Consider the following 18,724-nt stretch of genomic DNA (forward strand, 5'->3'; position numbering starts at 1 on the left):
ATGAAGCTTAGTTAGTGCCCTGTGTTTGCACCTCATTCTCTTGGGTCAAGCCTTCATTGTATTACAGAGTTGTTCTGTTAGAGAGGCTACTACTGTACCATCCAGCCACTGCAGATTTCTAATCTGCTTATTTATAATTCAAAAGCTTGCCTATATATTAATGAACCCTTAATGAGCTGTTGAAAATGCCTGAATTACGGTCAGATTATTAAACTCAAACAGCCCCGTAATCATACCATTTGAGTGGGCTTTAGGTACTTTTCACATCTGCAGCTTAGTATTGTGAAGGGTATGCGTTTATTCGGAGAAAGCTTTGTAATAATTTTGACCCGTAATTTATTTATTGCCCTCCGAATGCAGTCGTCTATGCAGATGCTCTCTCCCATTATCTGTGGGGCAGGTGCACAGCATGTTGAAAGACAGCTAATTAGGATTTGCTGAAAGATATGCAAAAACTGTGGGCTTATAACAAAGCCAAGTTCATTGTTAAACAATGTTTTACTGTGTTTGTATGATTTGTCTAAATCTTAGGGATACTGAAATGAATGTTGTGGTTATAAGTAGATTGCAAATAGGGCTGTGGTGGTTTTTTAACTTTATAATGCTGTTATAACCAAGGAACTTAGATGTAAAACTTTACAAATCTCTGTAAATGTTCTAATATGCGTTTCGGATTAAAAACAAGAATGAGCAATTTTTAAATTACCGTTTTTCCAACTTTAAATCTGAAGATATCAAGATATTTTGGTAACTACACAGTCAAATTCGTTCTGGCCCTTGCAGATTTAGGTTCATTAAAATGTTTATAGGTGCCCAGAGGAGTAGGTGTTATAATTGGAAGCCATGTGTGACTTTGGCAGGTTAGTAAGCTAAGTAATAGTGGGTGAATAGATAGATGGGACAAGGAATAAAATAGCAATCTTGAATGTAAGGTAATATGAATAGAAATATTCAAATTAACAACAATTTTGGAAACTAGATATTAACTATTTAAAGATCCGTAATCATGACTTTGCTTAGTAGAGAAAGAAATTTGATTCACTTTTCCAACTATAGGTATGAAAATGACTTCAGTATTGATAAATAGCCTTCTCAATGTTGCCTAATTATACAGTGCTTTAGTACTTTTCATCCAAAGGAGTATGAACTTTTTGTTAGGAAATGATTTTTCTGATTAGATGTGATGCACATAATTTATAAAGTAAACGCAGAAGGATTGCATTCAAACATTTTTCCTGTATTTGAGGCAAACACTGAAGTGTTGATTTAGTTATGATTTTAGAAGAGATATTATTCATCACAAGGGGAAAATATTATACCAGCTAAAAATACGTTCTTATAATTATTTTTATTTGTGTCCACTACTCCTGACTTTAAGGATTGCTTCCTGTTGGTATAGTGGTATTGGGAATGCATATTAGGAATGTATAAAAGTGTCATGTCTTTTGCATTTCTTCCTGATGAATTTCCTTCTTCTGTCTCCCTAATAGTCTGCTTCCTTGTGTATTAAGTCACTGAACATGTTGTTTGCCACGCTTGTGCAGGGAAGTGTAATAATTTTGACTGTGGATGTTGATCTGCTATTAAAGAACCTCAGCAAATATCCATAGGGAAAAGATCAATATGTTTAAGTACAAGGTGGAAAAGTAGAAACCTGGAGGAATCTTGAGGGCAGATAAAAAAATCACCTTTTCTGGAGAAGCACCAGTGTCTGTATAAATAGAAAAAAGAAACAATGAACACATGAAAGTGTGAGCAAACATTTAGTTTAAGAAGGAGAAACTTAGAAGCTGAGTCCAAATGTAAGACAAGACGTTGCTCAGTGAGTCCTCACTGCATGCCAGATGCACAAAAAACTTGGTATGTGGAACTACAAGTGTGTCAAGGCCATGAGATTTTAACATCTAACAAAGTGAATTGGATGGAAAGAAAATCAAAGATGTTAAATTAAAAATACCAGTGTAACCAGTGTTTGCCAGATCTGGAAGAAATAGCAAATACACGTTTTTCTATTTTTGATTAGCAGCAATGTTGATACTGATTTTATCTTATTTAGAGAGTTATCTAACTTTCTAGTTCCCTAAATGAATTTATTGTCTTAGTATATTACAGTTTTCAAACCTTATTTATTTACCTCTGAACAGGCACCAGATATAATTTTAAATTATTGTGAGTTAGTTTTATTACCCAGTTGAAATTATTCTGAAGTATATTTTTAAATGAAAGTGACAGCTTTAAAGTGTTTTGAGGGAGGAAATTAAAGTTGTGTGTTTGAGTTAAGACAACCAAGAGCTCTGTCATGCTGTGGGTGTAATTCAGGACATCTAGGAATGAAATCTGTTCTTAAAAGAATTGATGGTAGTTTTAGGTTAGCATATAAAATCACGGAGCTGGTGCTCAGCTGAGTACTTGGCAGCTTATAGATGTTACTGTCATGTAAGTTACACTAGACACAGAGTGTGCACCACTGTGGATAAACAACAACAGGCACAGAGGAAAAAGGCAGCATCCAAATGCCGACATGCAAGATGCCAACTCCCCTCCTCCCCCTTCCCCAAGATGCCTTGTAACTAAGTGTGGGGAACCTGCTTTTAAACAGATTTACAGAGGTTAATTGGGCTGGGATATTTTAGATTATGTTACACATTAATGAAAATGCTGATTTTGAGCTGTCATGACTCCAGTGCTTTTTATACCATGATAATTATTTTAAAACTTTGTCTTCTGTGTTGTTGAAAACATCTTGGCAGAAAGCCTGTGTGACCTGATTAAACCTATGAATTGTCAGCTGTGATCTATAGTTCTCAGATGAGGTTGCTGACTGGGCATCACTTAGGAAGTTCTTGATTTAAAAGCAAAATTACATGGAGACTACTGTGCCCAGCACTGGATTGCCATTTCAGTGGTACATTTTTAATACTATATTTAGGGTCCTGATTGCATAGATTGCTTAACAAATTCATTCACTAGTGTGTGTGTGTGTGTGTGTATGTGTATATATATATATATATATATATATATGTGTGTGTGTGTGTGTGTGTGTGTGTGTGTGTGTGTGTGTTTCAATAATATATACTTTTAAAGCATAGCTAATTACTTCATAGCATATGAATTTCTCTTCTCCCCTTGAAATTATACAATGAAGACTCCCGTCTAATTCTGTTTATTTTCTAATTTTTGGATATAGTTTGTGAATGAATTATTCCATGGGATTTTTAGATTCTGTTCTTCCAATCATACAGGAAAAAAAAAAAACAGGATAACTACCTTTAGATGTGTTTGTTTGACATCCTTGGAATTATTTTTGTCCTCTCAAAATCCCAAAGTTTTTACCCCCTTCCCATTTTATGCTTAAAGCATCTAAATTTGGGAAGATTGACATTAGAAAATTCTGAGCTGCAGTTACGTTTTTCCAGCAATCCAATCTAAGATAAATTGAGAGGGTGTAATATTAGGAAATCTGGGATGCATGTAAATATTCTCTCAAAGAATTTTCATACTCACGCTTATTGGTAAATGTGAACAAAGAAATTCTCAGCATGAATTGTAGTGCACTAATGTTGTTTGATCATTTTCTCAAATAAACAAAATACTCACACTATTTGTCCTATTTCTCGCTTCTTCTCTCTCTGTCTCTCTCTTTCCTTGAAGGTCTCAGCATCAGAGGAGCCCAGGAGGAGGACCCTCCCGACCCCCAGCTAATGAGACTGGACAATATGCTTTTGGCAGAAGGGGTTTCAGGTCCTGAGAAAGGTGGGGGATCGGCGGCAGCAGCTGCAGCCGCGGCAGCCTCTGGAGGTTCTTCAGATAACTCTATTGAACACTCAGATTACAGAGCCAAATTGACCCAGATCAGACAAATCTATCACACAGAACTGGAGAAATATGAACAGGTCAGCAGCCGCCACTCTCATAGTCCTGCACAAACCCTCTGTTGCTCTTCCATTAGACTGCACTAACCAATTCTGAGGGCTGTGAGGGGTAGGTGTTAACACGAAGAGCAAAATAAATAAGGTCAATGCAAAAACCCAAGTGAATTGCTGGATTCATGAAATGAAGTCCCTTTGAGATTTCGGAGGTGAAGCTGAACCTATTTTATCCCATTCACTTGTTTTCGTTTTACCCATTGCTCACATTCACGCACCCTTACTACCACACCTGCAACCATCCTTCCCCTCTAACCTCACTGCTTGGTGCCCTTCAAAGCTCGGGGTAATTAACATTTACACACTGGCCTTGTTCATGAGTTTTAACAACTTTCAGAGGAAGCGCTGCACAGTGAACTCTTCCTCCTATGCTGTGAGCTCCAGATCCTCCTGGGAATTAATTCTTATGGATTGTGCCAGAATATAGGGGAGGGAGCTAACCGTCACAAAGCAAGCGGGCTCTGGCCTTTCTCTCTGAAGAGGAGACTCCCAGGATAATTCTAGGTAACCTCGGGCTGGGAATACTAGGCATTGTGTGCTAAATTCCTGATTAGAAAGAGAGTGTAGATTAAAAATGCTATTCTCAGCACTTACATTAACCATACTTCACTGAATCTAAGGCATCTTTGATTTTAAGTTGTGTCACTGTTTATGTACCACCAAGGAAAAGTAACGCTACCCAATTTAACTATAACATGCCGTTGACTATAAAATGCTTCCAAACTTCAGAGATGTTAAAAGGTGGGAAAAAAGAAGTTAAGTCTTAGCTTCAATGAAATAAGGTAAAATGTTGATAGTTTGTTTTAAACATATTTTAGTTGTTAGTAAACCTGAAATCCTGTTTAGTTTGAAGAATTCTCACTAGCAGATAATAAAAAAAAAAAAAAAACCAAACCATTATCATAGGAAAAAAAAATGTGTCCAAAAAGAAAGATAACATTATTAAGTTGAATCCTGTGAAATTGCCAAGTTTTTAGGTCAAAAACAGTATTGGCAGTTTTATAGAGCCCAACCTAGAATAAGACACTGCCTGGACATCCATCACCCAGATAAATAATGTCAGTATTTTGCCAACCTTATTTTGCCTATTACACACACACACACACACACACACACACATACACACCCCTACCTACCTACCTACCTACCTTGTTCTGGTTTTGGTGGAGTGTTTTCAAGCAAGGCTTAGGCATCATACCATTTCATCCACAGACACTTCACTGTACAGTCAGGCACTTCTTAAAGTCGGAACACTTTAGTAAGATGTGGGTCTCCTGGTCAGTTTTATTACTGATTTTTTTTCTGAGTTCCCTGCGTAGTTTCAGTAGTATATGTTATTTTTTTCATTGTCTTCTCAAGTATTCTGGATGTGGTGGCATTAAGCAAATGTAGGATTCTGTTCCAGAGGTGAGTGTGTTTTGAGGAAGGGTAGAAAATTTATGTAGCTTTATGTTAAAATATAATATAAATTAATATTATAAGATACGGGTTTGTTTTTTTTTTCTGAATAGTACTTTCTGGGGTCTCAAACTGTATCTCCGGTCTCGTTGGTAGGAATTTTTGGTGGAAGATGTGCAAATAAGAATTTTGGAAAAATTATCTTGTGTGTGTATATGCAAAAAAATGGAGCTTTCTGATTTGACATATGAATAATTGAGAGTAAACAAAATAAGTCATGGTTGAAAAAGTTGCCCTGAGCATAAACAGAAGAAAATGATTCCAATTTGTAGCATAATCTTAATCGCATAACTTTGTTAAATACATCTATACATACTTACTAAATAAATACCACCAGTCACCTTGCATGAAAAGATCTATATAGTATTAGGGACCAAATGGCCCGACTTTTTTGGCTCAGAAATTAAGGTGATTTCCTTACTGTCTCCTGCCATGGTTCTTCACATCAACTTCGTCTGTAGCCCTGCTGGAAGTTAGGTGAGGCTGTCATTAGTCACTGTCACCAGGGAGATTTCTTTGCTTTTCCTTTGAGAATACACACAAGTTCTTCATAAGTTAATCTATACTATGTATATTTGGAATTTTTGGATTAAATATCATATTGGGAAATAATGAGTTTTAAAGTATAATGATGAATCTTATTTCCCAATATATTCAGTAACCTAATAAAAACCGTTTAAGTATATATTTCCTTGCTCATTTTTAACACTTTTGGAAGGAAAAATACGGACATGAAATCGCTGCAGTATTATGAACAAGTAAATAGATGGAGTGTGATGACTGGTTGGCTGAATAACAGAATTTAAGTTTACAGATTTTCTTCTGTAGGTTCTGCATTTTCAGTTCTAGAAACAACACAGCAGCATTTATTTCTCTTGAGTTGTCTTTGGGGCTGGATTTTATAGCTCTTCTGTCTGTAGTTCCTAAGTTATTAGATCAGTGAGTTTTAACAGAAGATAGTCAATTGTTTTTTTGTTTGTTTGTTTGCTTTTTACAAGTGTTTGGTATACAAGTTGTAGGCTTTATCTGGGATAGACCTCCTAGGGATATGCTTTGGAGCAACTAGGAGGGCTAAGCAGAACCAAGTGAGATGAGGGGATGGCATTTCCAAAATAGATGGCATTATAATTTCTATTTTATAGACGAGAAAATGAGACTCAAGTTAAATGATTTGTCCAATGGGTTAGTGTCCAAATCAGGTATTGAAATCAATTTCTGACAATATACCTTCCATTTCCATTGAATTATGCTTGCTACTTATATAGAATTGGAAAATAATTCAGTACATTCTGGTTGTTTCTCATTTGCCCATGTGGACTTGCATTTAGAATGGGATCAGAATACAGCTGGAAAAAACAACTATCTTAATCACTTTCCAGAAAGCATAATTTTCCTCCTAAAAGTGAACACAGGTATTCCAAGTGACAGAAGCCTGTTAGTAAATAGGAAGAACATACATGTTAAGGCAGTGGATTCATCAGAAAATTGTGTTGAGTCTTTTACTGAGAGAAATAAACTACATTGGAATCTTAGAGCTATTCACTCTACTGTGTTTTGCAACGAAGCTGTAATGAAAATGTATCTGAAGCCTGTTTAGATTTAGATTGCCATAAAATTAACAAACACCACCACTGCAGTAAATTAAAGTACCGTATAAGCACAGCCACATTTACAAAGCTAAGCAGACTAGAGCTACACTTTGAGCAAAATTAAACCCAAGCCACAAGGCTCAGTTTTATGTGTGTGTTTTAGGAATGGTACGGTTTTTAAAATCCTGTCCTTTTTTTCCCTCCAGAAAATATCCTTTGATCATATGTCTTCGTTACATAGGCTCAGATAAAATGATTTTTGATGATAACCATCTAAATTCACTTATACACACTTTTGAAATATTAGGCATAGAATATATAGTACAGTAAGGTTCTTGAATATTACTACCACCCAAAACGAAACAAAACTATTTTACTTTTCTCTTGTTGATTCTGACACCCAACAGGAATATATAATTTTATGGAGTTTGCAGCTCCTGTCTTACAACACTTCGTTTGGGGTACATTGCTTCCCTCTTTGGCTATGAAAAAAAAAAAAAAAACCGGTTGCTTCTTTGTCTTTTTGTTGATTAGCTACAAGTTTTGAAAAATGCTTTTACACTACCTTTCAAATATAGTCTTACAAGTAAGGGCCCAACTATTAGAATAAGTGAATTCCAAATGAACTTGAGCCTAGGGTCCTGGGAAGCCTGATTTTAAGAACTGAGGGTCTTCTGGCTTCCTCCACCTCTCTTCCAAAGGGAAATGGACACATGGTTTTTGCAAATGAAATTTGACTTAGACATTTGTTCTCAGTTAAAAAGAAAAAGATACATCATGCCCTGTGCCGCTCTCCCACTTTGCTTGTACCAGAAGAAATGCTTGTACACAGGCAATTCACTTCATAATTTACAGCTGCTATAATAGAGATGACATATTGAAAGCTATCTACTATAATTATATTGAAATACATTTTTGCTGAAGGCGAAAGTGTTGTAAGGGTCCCAACCCTCCCCGAGCATCTGGGAACCTGCTTCCCGAGTTCACAGATGTCTTTTGAATTCACCTCAAATCAGGTAAAGTACTGGAAGCAAGCATGTACACCAAATGTGCCCAAGACTAACCAGGTAATGTTTAGCTACTACAGGACTTTCATACTGCAAGGACTTAATCGTGGGAGGAATGGAAATTGAGTGTGGAGCCTAAACCATTGTAAAAGCATGTCCTTGTGCTTTTCGAGGATCTCAACATTATGTGCTTACATTTGCTGGCAAAATCTCCTTTGCTTGTAAAGGAGTTTTATTTTTATCAGGTTAAAAAAAAATACTGATGTTATTACATGAGAGATTGTGTAGCTTAAGAGGCCGGACAGACAAAATCTGATGGAAACTTTATATTTCATTTTCGAAAGCAAGGCTTTGTCACCGATTGCTCCAAGGGAAAGGTTTTACTTCTTGTCAGCTTTCATGCTGGGTCTTTTCCTTGGCTGGAAAGTGTGTTTGAATGTTCCCCTTTTTTCCCTCCGAGTTTCTGCATTATTAGCTCTATGTACCAAATGTCTCTTTGACCACAAACTTGATTAATCAAATGATTTGTTTTAATATGTGAATACTCTTTTGTTTTCAGCTTCTGTCTGTATAATTCAGGAAGTGGGAAGGCCTGACTATATTAACTGTATTAGGTAATCAGAGTAGGGACTGCTTGCAGAATAGCTAACATATACAAAATATGAATTTCATAAAATTGCCATTTTCATTGTCAACAATAACTGCCATTTATTAAATATTAATTACGTCCTAGGCTCTGTGCAAAGACCTTAGCATGTATAATATAATCCTTATGAAACCCTTATGAGATAGGTCCCTAAATCATGTAATTAGGTAAGAAGTGTTGAGGTACAGTAGATATTTCATCTTTGTGGCTGCTCCTTACACATATTTGTCTCATTCCACTTGGATTAGGAAAAATCTTTAGGTGTTGACTTTTATCCAAAACAAGAAGAATTTGTTGATTTAATAAACATTCCATAAATACAAAATCTATGATATTGGACCAGAGTTACTTGCAAGGTTATAAAGACATCTAGAAAACGGATGCATGCAAATTTGAGAGGCAATAACTTTTAATAGAGATTTATTCTCTTTGAAAAGTGTATTTTATAATGGGGGTATCATGATCTGTTGACTACAGTCAGCTTCTCTAGATGGTTACAAAAGACCAATTCGGTTGTTAGATCTGATCACTTACCCATTTTAAAGCTTCCTCTAAAGTCAGCGCTTGCTCACTGTCTGATTTTATATTTTTACATTTGTTGATGTGAATTTACAGGCAAGAAAGGGATTGAGTCTTGAATTCACAACTGAAAAAAGCACCGCCACAGAACTTTAACTCGGCACTCTGAAAACTTTGAGTGTAAACGAAATATGTATGGATATTGAGGAGACAGTTTTACTAGCCAATAAATATCATTAAAAACATTATCCAAATAGTTCAAATCCTTAACTGGTTTTGGGTTTTTAAGGAGAAGGGAACCAATGACAAGGAGAAAGGCTCATAATAAGAATTGATTGAAAATGTTTTTATCAGGCAGATCTTTTCATACTTTATGTTCAGTTAACTATGTTCTTGCAATGTGTGTTTTAAAACACAAGCAAAAATGCATCCTAGATAGTTTCAACATCTGGATTAAAAGAAAAAGAGGCTTCTGCCATTGCTTTAGCTCAGAAAATTCAAGGAGTCGAAACTCTCATTTCCTAAATATTCTAATTAACCAAGGTGTTACTACATTTGTATTGTGGACATTGACCAGAAATTTTTTTAACCGATATTTTCACCTGGAAAAATAATAAGGCAATGAAAAATTTCTCCAATGTCTATTTTAATACTCTAGTCTTGTAAGTGTGATTGAGGTTGTGATAAATGAGCATCCCACATTATAAACGGCATCGATGCTAGTATGTGGTTGGGTGGCCCTTCAAAACAACTCTGCAATCATTTGATCATTCTTACTGCATTTATCTGCTTAAAAAATGTATACCTTTTAAGGAATAGAAGATGAGGCAGTACTGTGCTCTGCTCTGAAACTGGTACAGATGATGCTGTAAATGAGGCTGTAATTTACTTTCAGTGGTATAAAGGAAAAAAATCACTTTGCCTAAAGTGTATGCATCTTTCTTAAGGGTGTACCCAGATTTTAATTATCTAAATGTAAATACTTAACGAATTTTACTTAGAGTAATGAGCTAAAGTGCACACTACATAAATGAGATGTTCTAATTAATCATGTATGAACTACTGGTTTAAAGAAAAGCTATGTGAATTCTGTGAATGTTGGGCTATTGCCAAATTGCTAATCAGCATTTGCATTCATAGATGAGTTCACTTAATAAGTTGTGAGACATTCAGCAAATGTTTTAGGAAATTATGAGTTTTTAGATGCAGAAACTTTTTGCTTTTAACCCTTTTTTTCCCTCACATGCTTCCTAGAAACCATAGGCAAACTTTCTTTCTGGAGAGATTAAAATGCAGCCAGAGAAAAACGTAAGAGAGCTTGCATCTCAGGGATCATTCACATAGGAGTTTTGAATTATTTATCAAGACGTACACCCTGTCAAAGATGTATGTTACCATAATGTGCAAGCTAGGTTTTTAGGAATTTGCAATGTTCTGTGTGCAAATTACAAAGGCTTCCATACTCCAGTGCAGCAGTACTCCAGCCTTTTGGTCTTAAGACCTAGACCTAGACTCTTAGAACTTATTGGAGACCCCCAAGAGCTTTTGTTTGGGGGGTTATATCTGTCAACATTTATTATAATAGAAATTAAAACTCAGAAATATTAAAAGGATTCATTCATTAATCTTAAAATAGCAATAATGAATCATTATATGTTAACCTAAATACCATTTTTGTAAAAACCTGTTATTTTCCCAAAAGCCTCAGCATCTATTGAGAAGAATGACATTGTTTTTATATTCTTGCAAACTCTTTAATGTTGGGCTCAATAGAAGTCACCTGGATCTTAAATGTGCTTCTGCAGTCAATCTGTTGTCATTGTGGTTGAAATAATACAAAGAACATCTGGATCTGGCCTCACACAAATATGTCATTGGAAAAGGCAGGAGTGGTAATAGCATTTTCAGATAGTTGTGGATTTTCTTCTTTGATACTACACCAAAACTCGGCAAGCTGTAATTTCTTAAAGGTTAGTTACAGTGCAGAGTCTGAACCCATATCAATTAACTCTTTGTACTCTGTTCCTTTCAAATCCATTGGTCTAATATGCACTTGGAATGGATCTTCTGCCTATGCATATTTTTGTAACATCATGCATTGATCATTTGGAAAGTATTGGTTCACTGAGTTACGTATATCTTCCAGTGTTGACACATTTCATTACATAATACCAAAATACGTTTATTAGTATCAACATCAAACTAATCGGAAAGTCCACTGAGAAACTGTTAAGCTAACAGTGGTGGATGCAAGTTTTCCAAAATTCTAATTTTCACTTGAAAGCTCAAATTCATTATGACAGACACTACTGTCAGCTCTTTTCCTTTACGTGACAAGCACAGTTTGTTCATTTTTGAGGGCATCTGCCAAATACCCAAGTCTGAATAATCAGAATTTGTTGGTTTTGCTTTAAAAAAAAAAAATGGTGTTCCATGAAAAAAGCAGCTGTAGCTCACAACTTCAACAATCACATAACTGCTTTTTCTCAAGGTAACTGTCTGTTGATATGCAGTAGAGTGCTTTTTGTTTGTTTCCCATTTTGTCACACAGAATATTAACGACCTAGTGAAGGGCTGGGATATAATAAGATGAATAATTTCTCTTGCTTCACCAAGGACATCCATAAATGAAACTTTCTCTTTGCGTGTGTTTGTGTGAATGCAGGGTGGTGAAGGATAAACAAAGAAGCATCAAAGATTACTTAGTATTCGGTTTCCCAAAGAGTTTTTCTTAGCACATTGGTCCCCAAGATGCTATAGAGCTGTGCTGTCCAGTACGGTTACCACTAGCCACGTGTAGATGTCGAGCACTTGAAATCTGGCTAGTATCAGTTGAGATGTGCTATAAATGTAAAATACATACCGGGTTAGAAAATGAACCAAAAGAGATAATGTAACATACGTCACTAACTGTGTTTCTTAAATATTGGTTATGTGTTGAAATGTTCATAGTTTTCATATATTGGGTTAAATAAAATATATTTTTAAAATTAATTTCACCTGATTCTTTTTATTTTTTTAATGTGGCTATGAGAGGTTTTTTTTTAATTTTATATGTGGCTTGCGATGTATTTCTTTTGGACAGCACTCCTCTAGAGAAAAGAGGTTTTATAACCAAATTTATTTGGGAAAAGTTGGCTATACCATTCCCCCTTGAAGATTTATTGTGCACATTGCTGTGTTAGTATTGAGGAGTCTTGCAAAAAAAAAAAAAAAAAAGCTTAAAAATTTTTGCTTAACTCTGCATTTTCCAAATATACTATATTTTGGGACCATGTATTAACATTCTCTGGAACTAGCTATAGAAGTACATACTTTCTGATCCCATTGTAGGGACATAGTTCTAGTCTAATTTTCTTCATTTTATTGATAACAAAACTGAGGGGTAGAGTTTGTCAAGTTATATCATTTTGAAATTATATGAACATCTCTTTAGAGAAAGCACAAGAAAAAATAAGTACATATATTTCTTGTCAGGATGACCACTTGTTTTCAGTTTGGCCTAAGGTAGATAAAGTAATATAATGGGGGACAGTCTTAAGTCTGTTTTTATTTTGGTTTCCTTAAAGATAGAACTTCTGGTTCTAGAGCTACACAGTTCCTTGACGTTTTACTATGTCGTAACCTAGGACAATAGTTCGTAGCCTTGTTTAGTTATAAACTGGCTAAGAATCTGAAAACAAAACTCCACAGTTGTCCCTTCAGGTATTACACAGGCACACACAACTTGGATAAGATTTCAGGGACTCCTAGACATTCTAAACTTATCCATGGACTCCAAGTTAAGAATCCCTCACATATAGTTCAGGGACAATGTATTTACAGATATTAATCAACATTACTCTCAAATCGTAATACGGCTGACCAATCAATAGATGTTTATTAGATGCCCACTGTGTACAATGCATAATTCTACACTCCAAAGAATCCCATAAGTGTAACATAGGGTCACTGCTCACTTAAATTGCTTAAGACCTAAGATAACCACCCCCCAAAATCCTTTCATTGATAAGCAAGACTCATTTTACTTCACCTTAGAAATATTTATAGAAAAGCTCCCTAAAAGCTTAGAGTAACTGAAACACCCAGTGAACTTACTTGAAAGGTTAGTTCTCTAATGAGCAGTTAGAAAAACCATCATGTGCTATATGTGAGCCATGTTCAGGGTATCTATAGGGAAGTGGACATTATTATAGCTTCAAACTGTGTCTTGCGGTGATCAATGATTGTTCTGTCTGCTCGCGCTACCAGGGGCATCTGTACAGTAAGATGCAGAATCTCCCGTCATGCCTTTTTAATGAAAATGCCAGAAGATGTTCTTTTTATTCAAGGGTGTAAACTGATGCTTTATTTACCAAAGCAGTACTAGATTTCAGCGTGGGCCCCGTTACTTGGTTTTATAGGTCTAAAAGAATATAGGTGAACTGAAAGAAGGGCTGAGGATTGTTCACTTAGAAGCTCGAGACCCAGCTCTGATCCTTCTTTTCCTGCTGCACGTCCCCTGAAGAGTGGAGCTGCTTTACCCATCTTCCACGGATGGCCCATATCTATGGATAAGGCCGACACCATAGCTAAATTTTACTGGGACATTGGCATGCTTGACGTCCAAGGCCCTTTACATGCCAGGATGGATCTGAATCCCCTCTTCTTCTCTACATACTCTCTCTCATCCTCTGAACTTGCTGCATATTATTTCCGTGGTTTTTCTTGTGCCTCGCATTCTTCCTAGTTTCCAACTTTATCCACTTTTCAAAAATCCTACTTACTCTTTAAAGCCCAAATGTCACTGTGCCATGAAGCCTGATGTGATCTCTGCCTCCACAGGAGGACACTCCTTCCTTGGAACTTAGGAAACACTTATTCATATCTTCCTGTGACACTTTGGAAAGACTGCCTTGTTTGAGAATTTTTTATATATTTATTTTATCATAGTAAAGGCCGGGTCCACATCTTGCTGCTTTCTCTATACCTTAATAGCATCGGGAAGAGCATCGGGAAGAGTTTGCATTCCATAGTCCTTCTGTAAACATTTGTTGAATAAATGTGGAAACCCAAAGAAAATAAGAGGTGCTTAGTATTGACAATAAACATATATTCCTACTTATCCATAGGAGTTGGTAGAGCGTATCCTCCAGTGGGAAAACCTCATTTTGGAACTGGGAAAAGGGTGAGGGGAAGGACAGTTGAGTGCGATATGCCTCCTTTGCATGTCCAGGCCATTCGTAGTTTCAGAATTCTTTGCTGCCCCATCTAACTACCACTGCCATTTGACAAGTGTCTTAGTTTTCATTTTACCCTACCCACTGCATAACACCACTGGCAATTGCAAATGAGGTGGAAATTTAGATGTTAATGTTTGGGTGTGATAATCTAAAATACCAGATTCCTAAGGAGTGACTTTTTTTCCCCTTTACAGGCATGTAATGAATTCACTACACATGTGATGAACCTTCTCCGAGAGCAGAGTAGAACACGTCCCATTTCCCCAAAAGAAATTGAAAGAATGGTGGGCATCATCCATCGAAAATTTAGTTCCATTCAGATGCAGCTCAAACAAAGCACTTGTGAAGCAGTTATGATTTTAAGATCAAGGTTCCTTGATGCCAGGTATGTGAGGCCACAAATCTGTTGCATGGCTCTCCCCCCCCCCCCCTTCACTCCTTGTATATTATTTTCTGTAAAACTGGCCAGTTGGTCTTAGATTCTTCTTTAATTTGGGTGTAAGAGCTCTTCTCTACAATAGATAGCTAATATCACCTCATGGTGCCTGCACTGTCAAGGTTCCTCTTGTTTGGGGGTGGACCTATTAGCTACCAGTTTGGTGACTCAGGAAACAGGATTTAGTGCTGCTACTAATGACTTAGGAAGACGGAGCCTATAATTCTGATGCTACAAAGTATTTTTAAGGATAATTTTCAGTATGTGTAACTCTGTACTTTAACAAAGGCTTGTGGTCTAAGAATTTCTTGATGTTACATCACCTGTGCACATTGTAAGAAAATATTTGGAAATACTAGTGTCCCCAAGAAGGAAGTGGTGTTGTAGTTCATAGCAATTACCACAAAACTCCGCCTATCGTTGTTCCAAATCAAGGAAGAAAGCCTGTCAGTTTCTCCTGTAGGGATAACAATTTCTGTTTTATCTGAAACGTTCACCGAGTTTTGCAGGAGTTAATCAATTGTATATGGTGTGTTGGACCTACTGGGTGACGTAACTGAATTGTCACGTTCCTGCTACATGCTGCCTCAGCAGGGATGCCTCTTGGGCATTGCTAAAGCTTGTGATCAGCCTTCAGCTTTGGAAGGGAGTTTCTGATTTGTTTTGCTTTCTCTCCCTTGCAATCTGACAGAGGTGGTAATTATCATCCACATTTTGCAACATTGAAGAAAATAAGTTAGCTTCTCAACTGGAAAACAGGTTGTGGAAGGGTGTTCACGCCAGAGCTCTGCCTTAGGGCCCAACAAAGAAACACATGCCACCAACTATACTACTGTTCTAGTTAAGGAAAGCCCCAGATCATTTCCACTTCCTTCTTCTTCCGTACTGAATTAGTCACCAGTTTTCAGCCTTTCTCACATTAGCTCACTCTTCCTGCCCACACACCGCTCAATCCTTGCCTACCGTTTTGTACCTGGACCAGCGCGGTCCTCTCCTGTGCCTCCCTGTCTCCAGCCTCAATCCCTTTCTCACCCCTCTTCCACACCCCGTTTCTGTTTCTGCAGCATCTCTGTGATGCCTTAAAAATCACAAGTAGCTTTTCCATGCTGGATAACTCACACGCTACTTAACCTAGCACTTAAGGCCTAATGTGACCTGTTCTCACCTGATTACTTTTTTGTTAAGATTCTTTAAAGTTTTGTGTTTTTTCCCTATTTGAAAAATCCCAAGCTCAGTATGGAAAATTGGAAAACCTATAGAAAAGAAAGCTGAAAGATAAAAGACAACCACATTTTTGCTACCTAAAGAAAAAAATTCACTGTAAATCCTTTAATATGTTTCCTTCTGGTTTGGGGGCTTTAAAAAAATGTTTTTGTGATGGTACAATATGCATAATTTGGTTTGCTTTTTAAAAAATTTACCCTGACTAAATAAAACATTTGTATAAAGTATAAGCTGTATCTGAGCTTTCAGCAAATTGTAATCTTTTTGCTGGTGGAGGGTCTTGCCTCAATGTTGATGGCTCCTGACCGGTCAGAGTGATGGTTGCTGAAGGCTGGGGTGGCTGTGGCAATTTCTTAAGACAACAATGAAGTTTGCTGCACGATTGACTCTTCACAGACAATTTCTCTGTAGCATGTGATAGTGTTTGATAGCATTTTACTCACAGTACAGCTGCTTTTAAAATTGGAGTCAGTCTTCTCAAACCCTGCTGATTGATCAATTAAGTTTATATAAAATTCTAAATTCTTGGGTGCCTGGGTGGCTCAGTTGGTTGAGCATCGACCTTGATTTCAGCTCAGGTCATGATCCCTGGTCATGGAATCAAGCTCTGCATCAGATTCTCTGCTGAGCACGGAGCCTGCTTAAGATTCTCTCTCCCTCTGCCCCTACCCCTATTCACTCTCGCTCTCCTCTGAATTAGAAAATAAAAATAAAATAGTCTAAATCCTTTGTTGTCATTTCAACCATCTTCACAGCCTCTTCACCAAGAGTAGATTCCATCTCAAGAAATCACTTTCTATGCTCATCCATAAGAAGCAACTCCTCATCCATTCAAGTTTTCTCATGAGTTGGCAGCAACTCAGCCCCATCTCTAGGCTCCACATTTAATTCTAGTTCTCTTACTGTTTCCACCACATCTGCAGTGATTTCCTCCACTAAAAAATCATGAGGGCTGGAATCAACTTCCGTTAAATTCCTGTTAATGTTGATGTTTTGATCTCTTCCCATGCATCACAAATGTTCACAATGGCCTCAGAATGGTGCATCTTTTCAGAAGGTTTTCAAGTTACTTTGTCCAGATACATCAGAGGAATCATCATCTATGGCCACTGTATCTTTACAAAGTGTATTTCTTTTTTTTTTTTTTTTTGACATTTATTTATTTTTGAGAGACAGCATGAGCAGGGGAGGGGCAGAGAGAGAGGGAGACACAGAATCAGAAGCAGGCTCCAGACTCTGAGCTGTCAGCACAGAGCCCAGTGCAGGGCTCGAACCCATGAACCGTGAGATCATGACCTGAGCTGAAGTCAGAAACAACCTACGGAGCCACCCAGGCACTCCTACAAAATGTATTTCTTAAACAATAAGACTTGAAAGTCAGAATTGCTCCTTGATCCATGGGCTGCAAAATGGATATTATGTTAGTTGGCATGAAAACATAATCTCATTGTCCATGTCCATCAGAGCTCTTGGGTAACCAGGTGCATTGTCAATGAGCAGTAATATTTTGAAAGCAATCTTTTTTTCCCGAGCAGTAGGTCTTAACAGTGGGCTTAAGATAGTCAATAAACCATGTTGTAAACAGGGGTGCTGTCAGCCAGGTTTTGTTGTTCCACTGATAGAGCACAGGCAGAGTAGATTCAGCATAATGCTTAGGGGCCCTGCAATTTTCGGAATGGTCAATGCGCACTGACCTCAACTTAAAGTCACCAGCTGCATTAGCCCTAACAAGAGAGCCACAGCCTGTCCTTTAAAGCTTTGAAGCCAGGATTGACTTCTCCTCTCTAGCTGTGAAAGTCCTAGATGGCATCTTCTTCTAATAGAAGGCTGTTTGGCCTACATTGAAAATCTGGTGTTTAGTGGAGTCCCCTTCATTAACTATCTTAGCCAGTTCTTCCAGTTAACCTGCTGCAGCTTCTATATCAGCACTTGCCGCTTCATCTTGCACTTTTCTGTGATAGAGAGGGCTTCTTTCCTTAAACCTCACCAGCCAACCCCTACTAGCTTCAGACTTTTTTTCTGCGGCTTCCTCACCTCTCTTAGCCTTCACAGAATTGAAAAAAGAGCCTTGTTCTAAGTTAGAATTTGGCTTCAGAGCATATGTTCTGGCCTGTTTGAGCTTCCATTCAGACCGCTAAAACTTTTTCCATCAACAATATGGCTGTTTTCACTTTCTTACCATTCACGTGTTCACTGGAAGACCACATTCAGTTTTCTTCCAGAACTTTTCCTTTTGGGGAGCCTGGGTGGCTCCATCGGTTGGATGTCTGACTCTTGATTTTGGCTCAGGTCGCTATCCTAGGGTTGTGGGATTGAGCCCCACAACGGGCTCTGCACTGGGCCTGGAGCCTGCTAGAGATTCTCATTCTCTCTTTTTCCCTCTCTCTGTCTCTTTCTCTCTCTGTGCCTCTGCCTTTCTCCTTGGCTCATGCTGTCTTTCCCAAAATAAAATTAAAAAAAATTTTTTTAATAAAAAAACCCCAACTTTTCCTTTGTATTCACAACTTGGTTGACTGGCTCCAGAGGCCTGGGTTTTGGCTGTCTTACTAAGCTTAATAAAGACATGCCTTCCTCACTGAGCTCAGTCATTTCTAACTTTTGATTTCAAGTGAGAGACATGTACTTTTCACTCCTTGTACTTGGATACTTAGAGACCATTGTAGGGTTACTCATTGACCTAATGCCATATTGTTGTGT

At 37.4% G+C, this 18,724-nt stretch overlaps 1 protein-coding gene across 2 annotated transcripts in view; it reads left to right on the top strand.

Annotated features, from left to right (window-relative positions):
- The window catches only part of PBX3 (PBX homeobox 3), a 221,437-nt gene that overhangs the window by 160,072 nt on the left and 42,641 nt on the right, over nucleotides 1-18,724 (top strand). For both annotated transcript variants that reach the window (XM_030293354.1, XM_030293355.1), the window contains exons 3-4: nucleotides 3,652-3,893; nucleotides 14,562-14,752. In XM_030293354.1, coding sequence (XP_030149214.1) covers nucleotides 3,652-3,893; nucleotides 14,562-14,752 — 433 coding nt within the window. The remainder of the gene's footprint in view (nucleotides 1-3,651; nucleotides 3,894-14,561; nucleotides 14,753-18,724) is intronic.

Source organism: Lynx canadensis, chromosome D4 (assembly GCF_007474595.2).
Source record: "Lynx canadensis isolate LIC74 chromosome D4, mLynCan4.pri.v2, whole genome shotgun sequence".
Lineage (NCBI taxonomy): Eukaryota > Metazoa > Chordata > Mammalia > Carnivora > Felidae > Lynx > Lynx canadensis.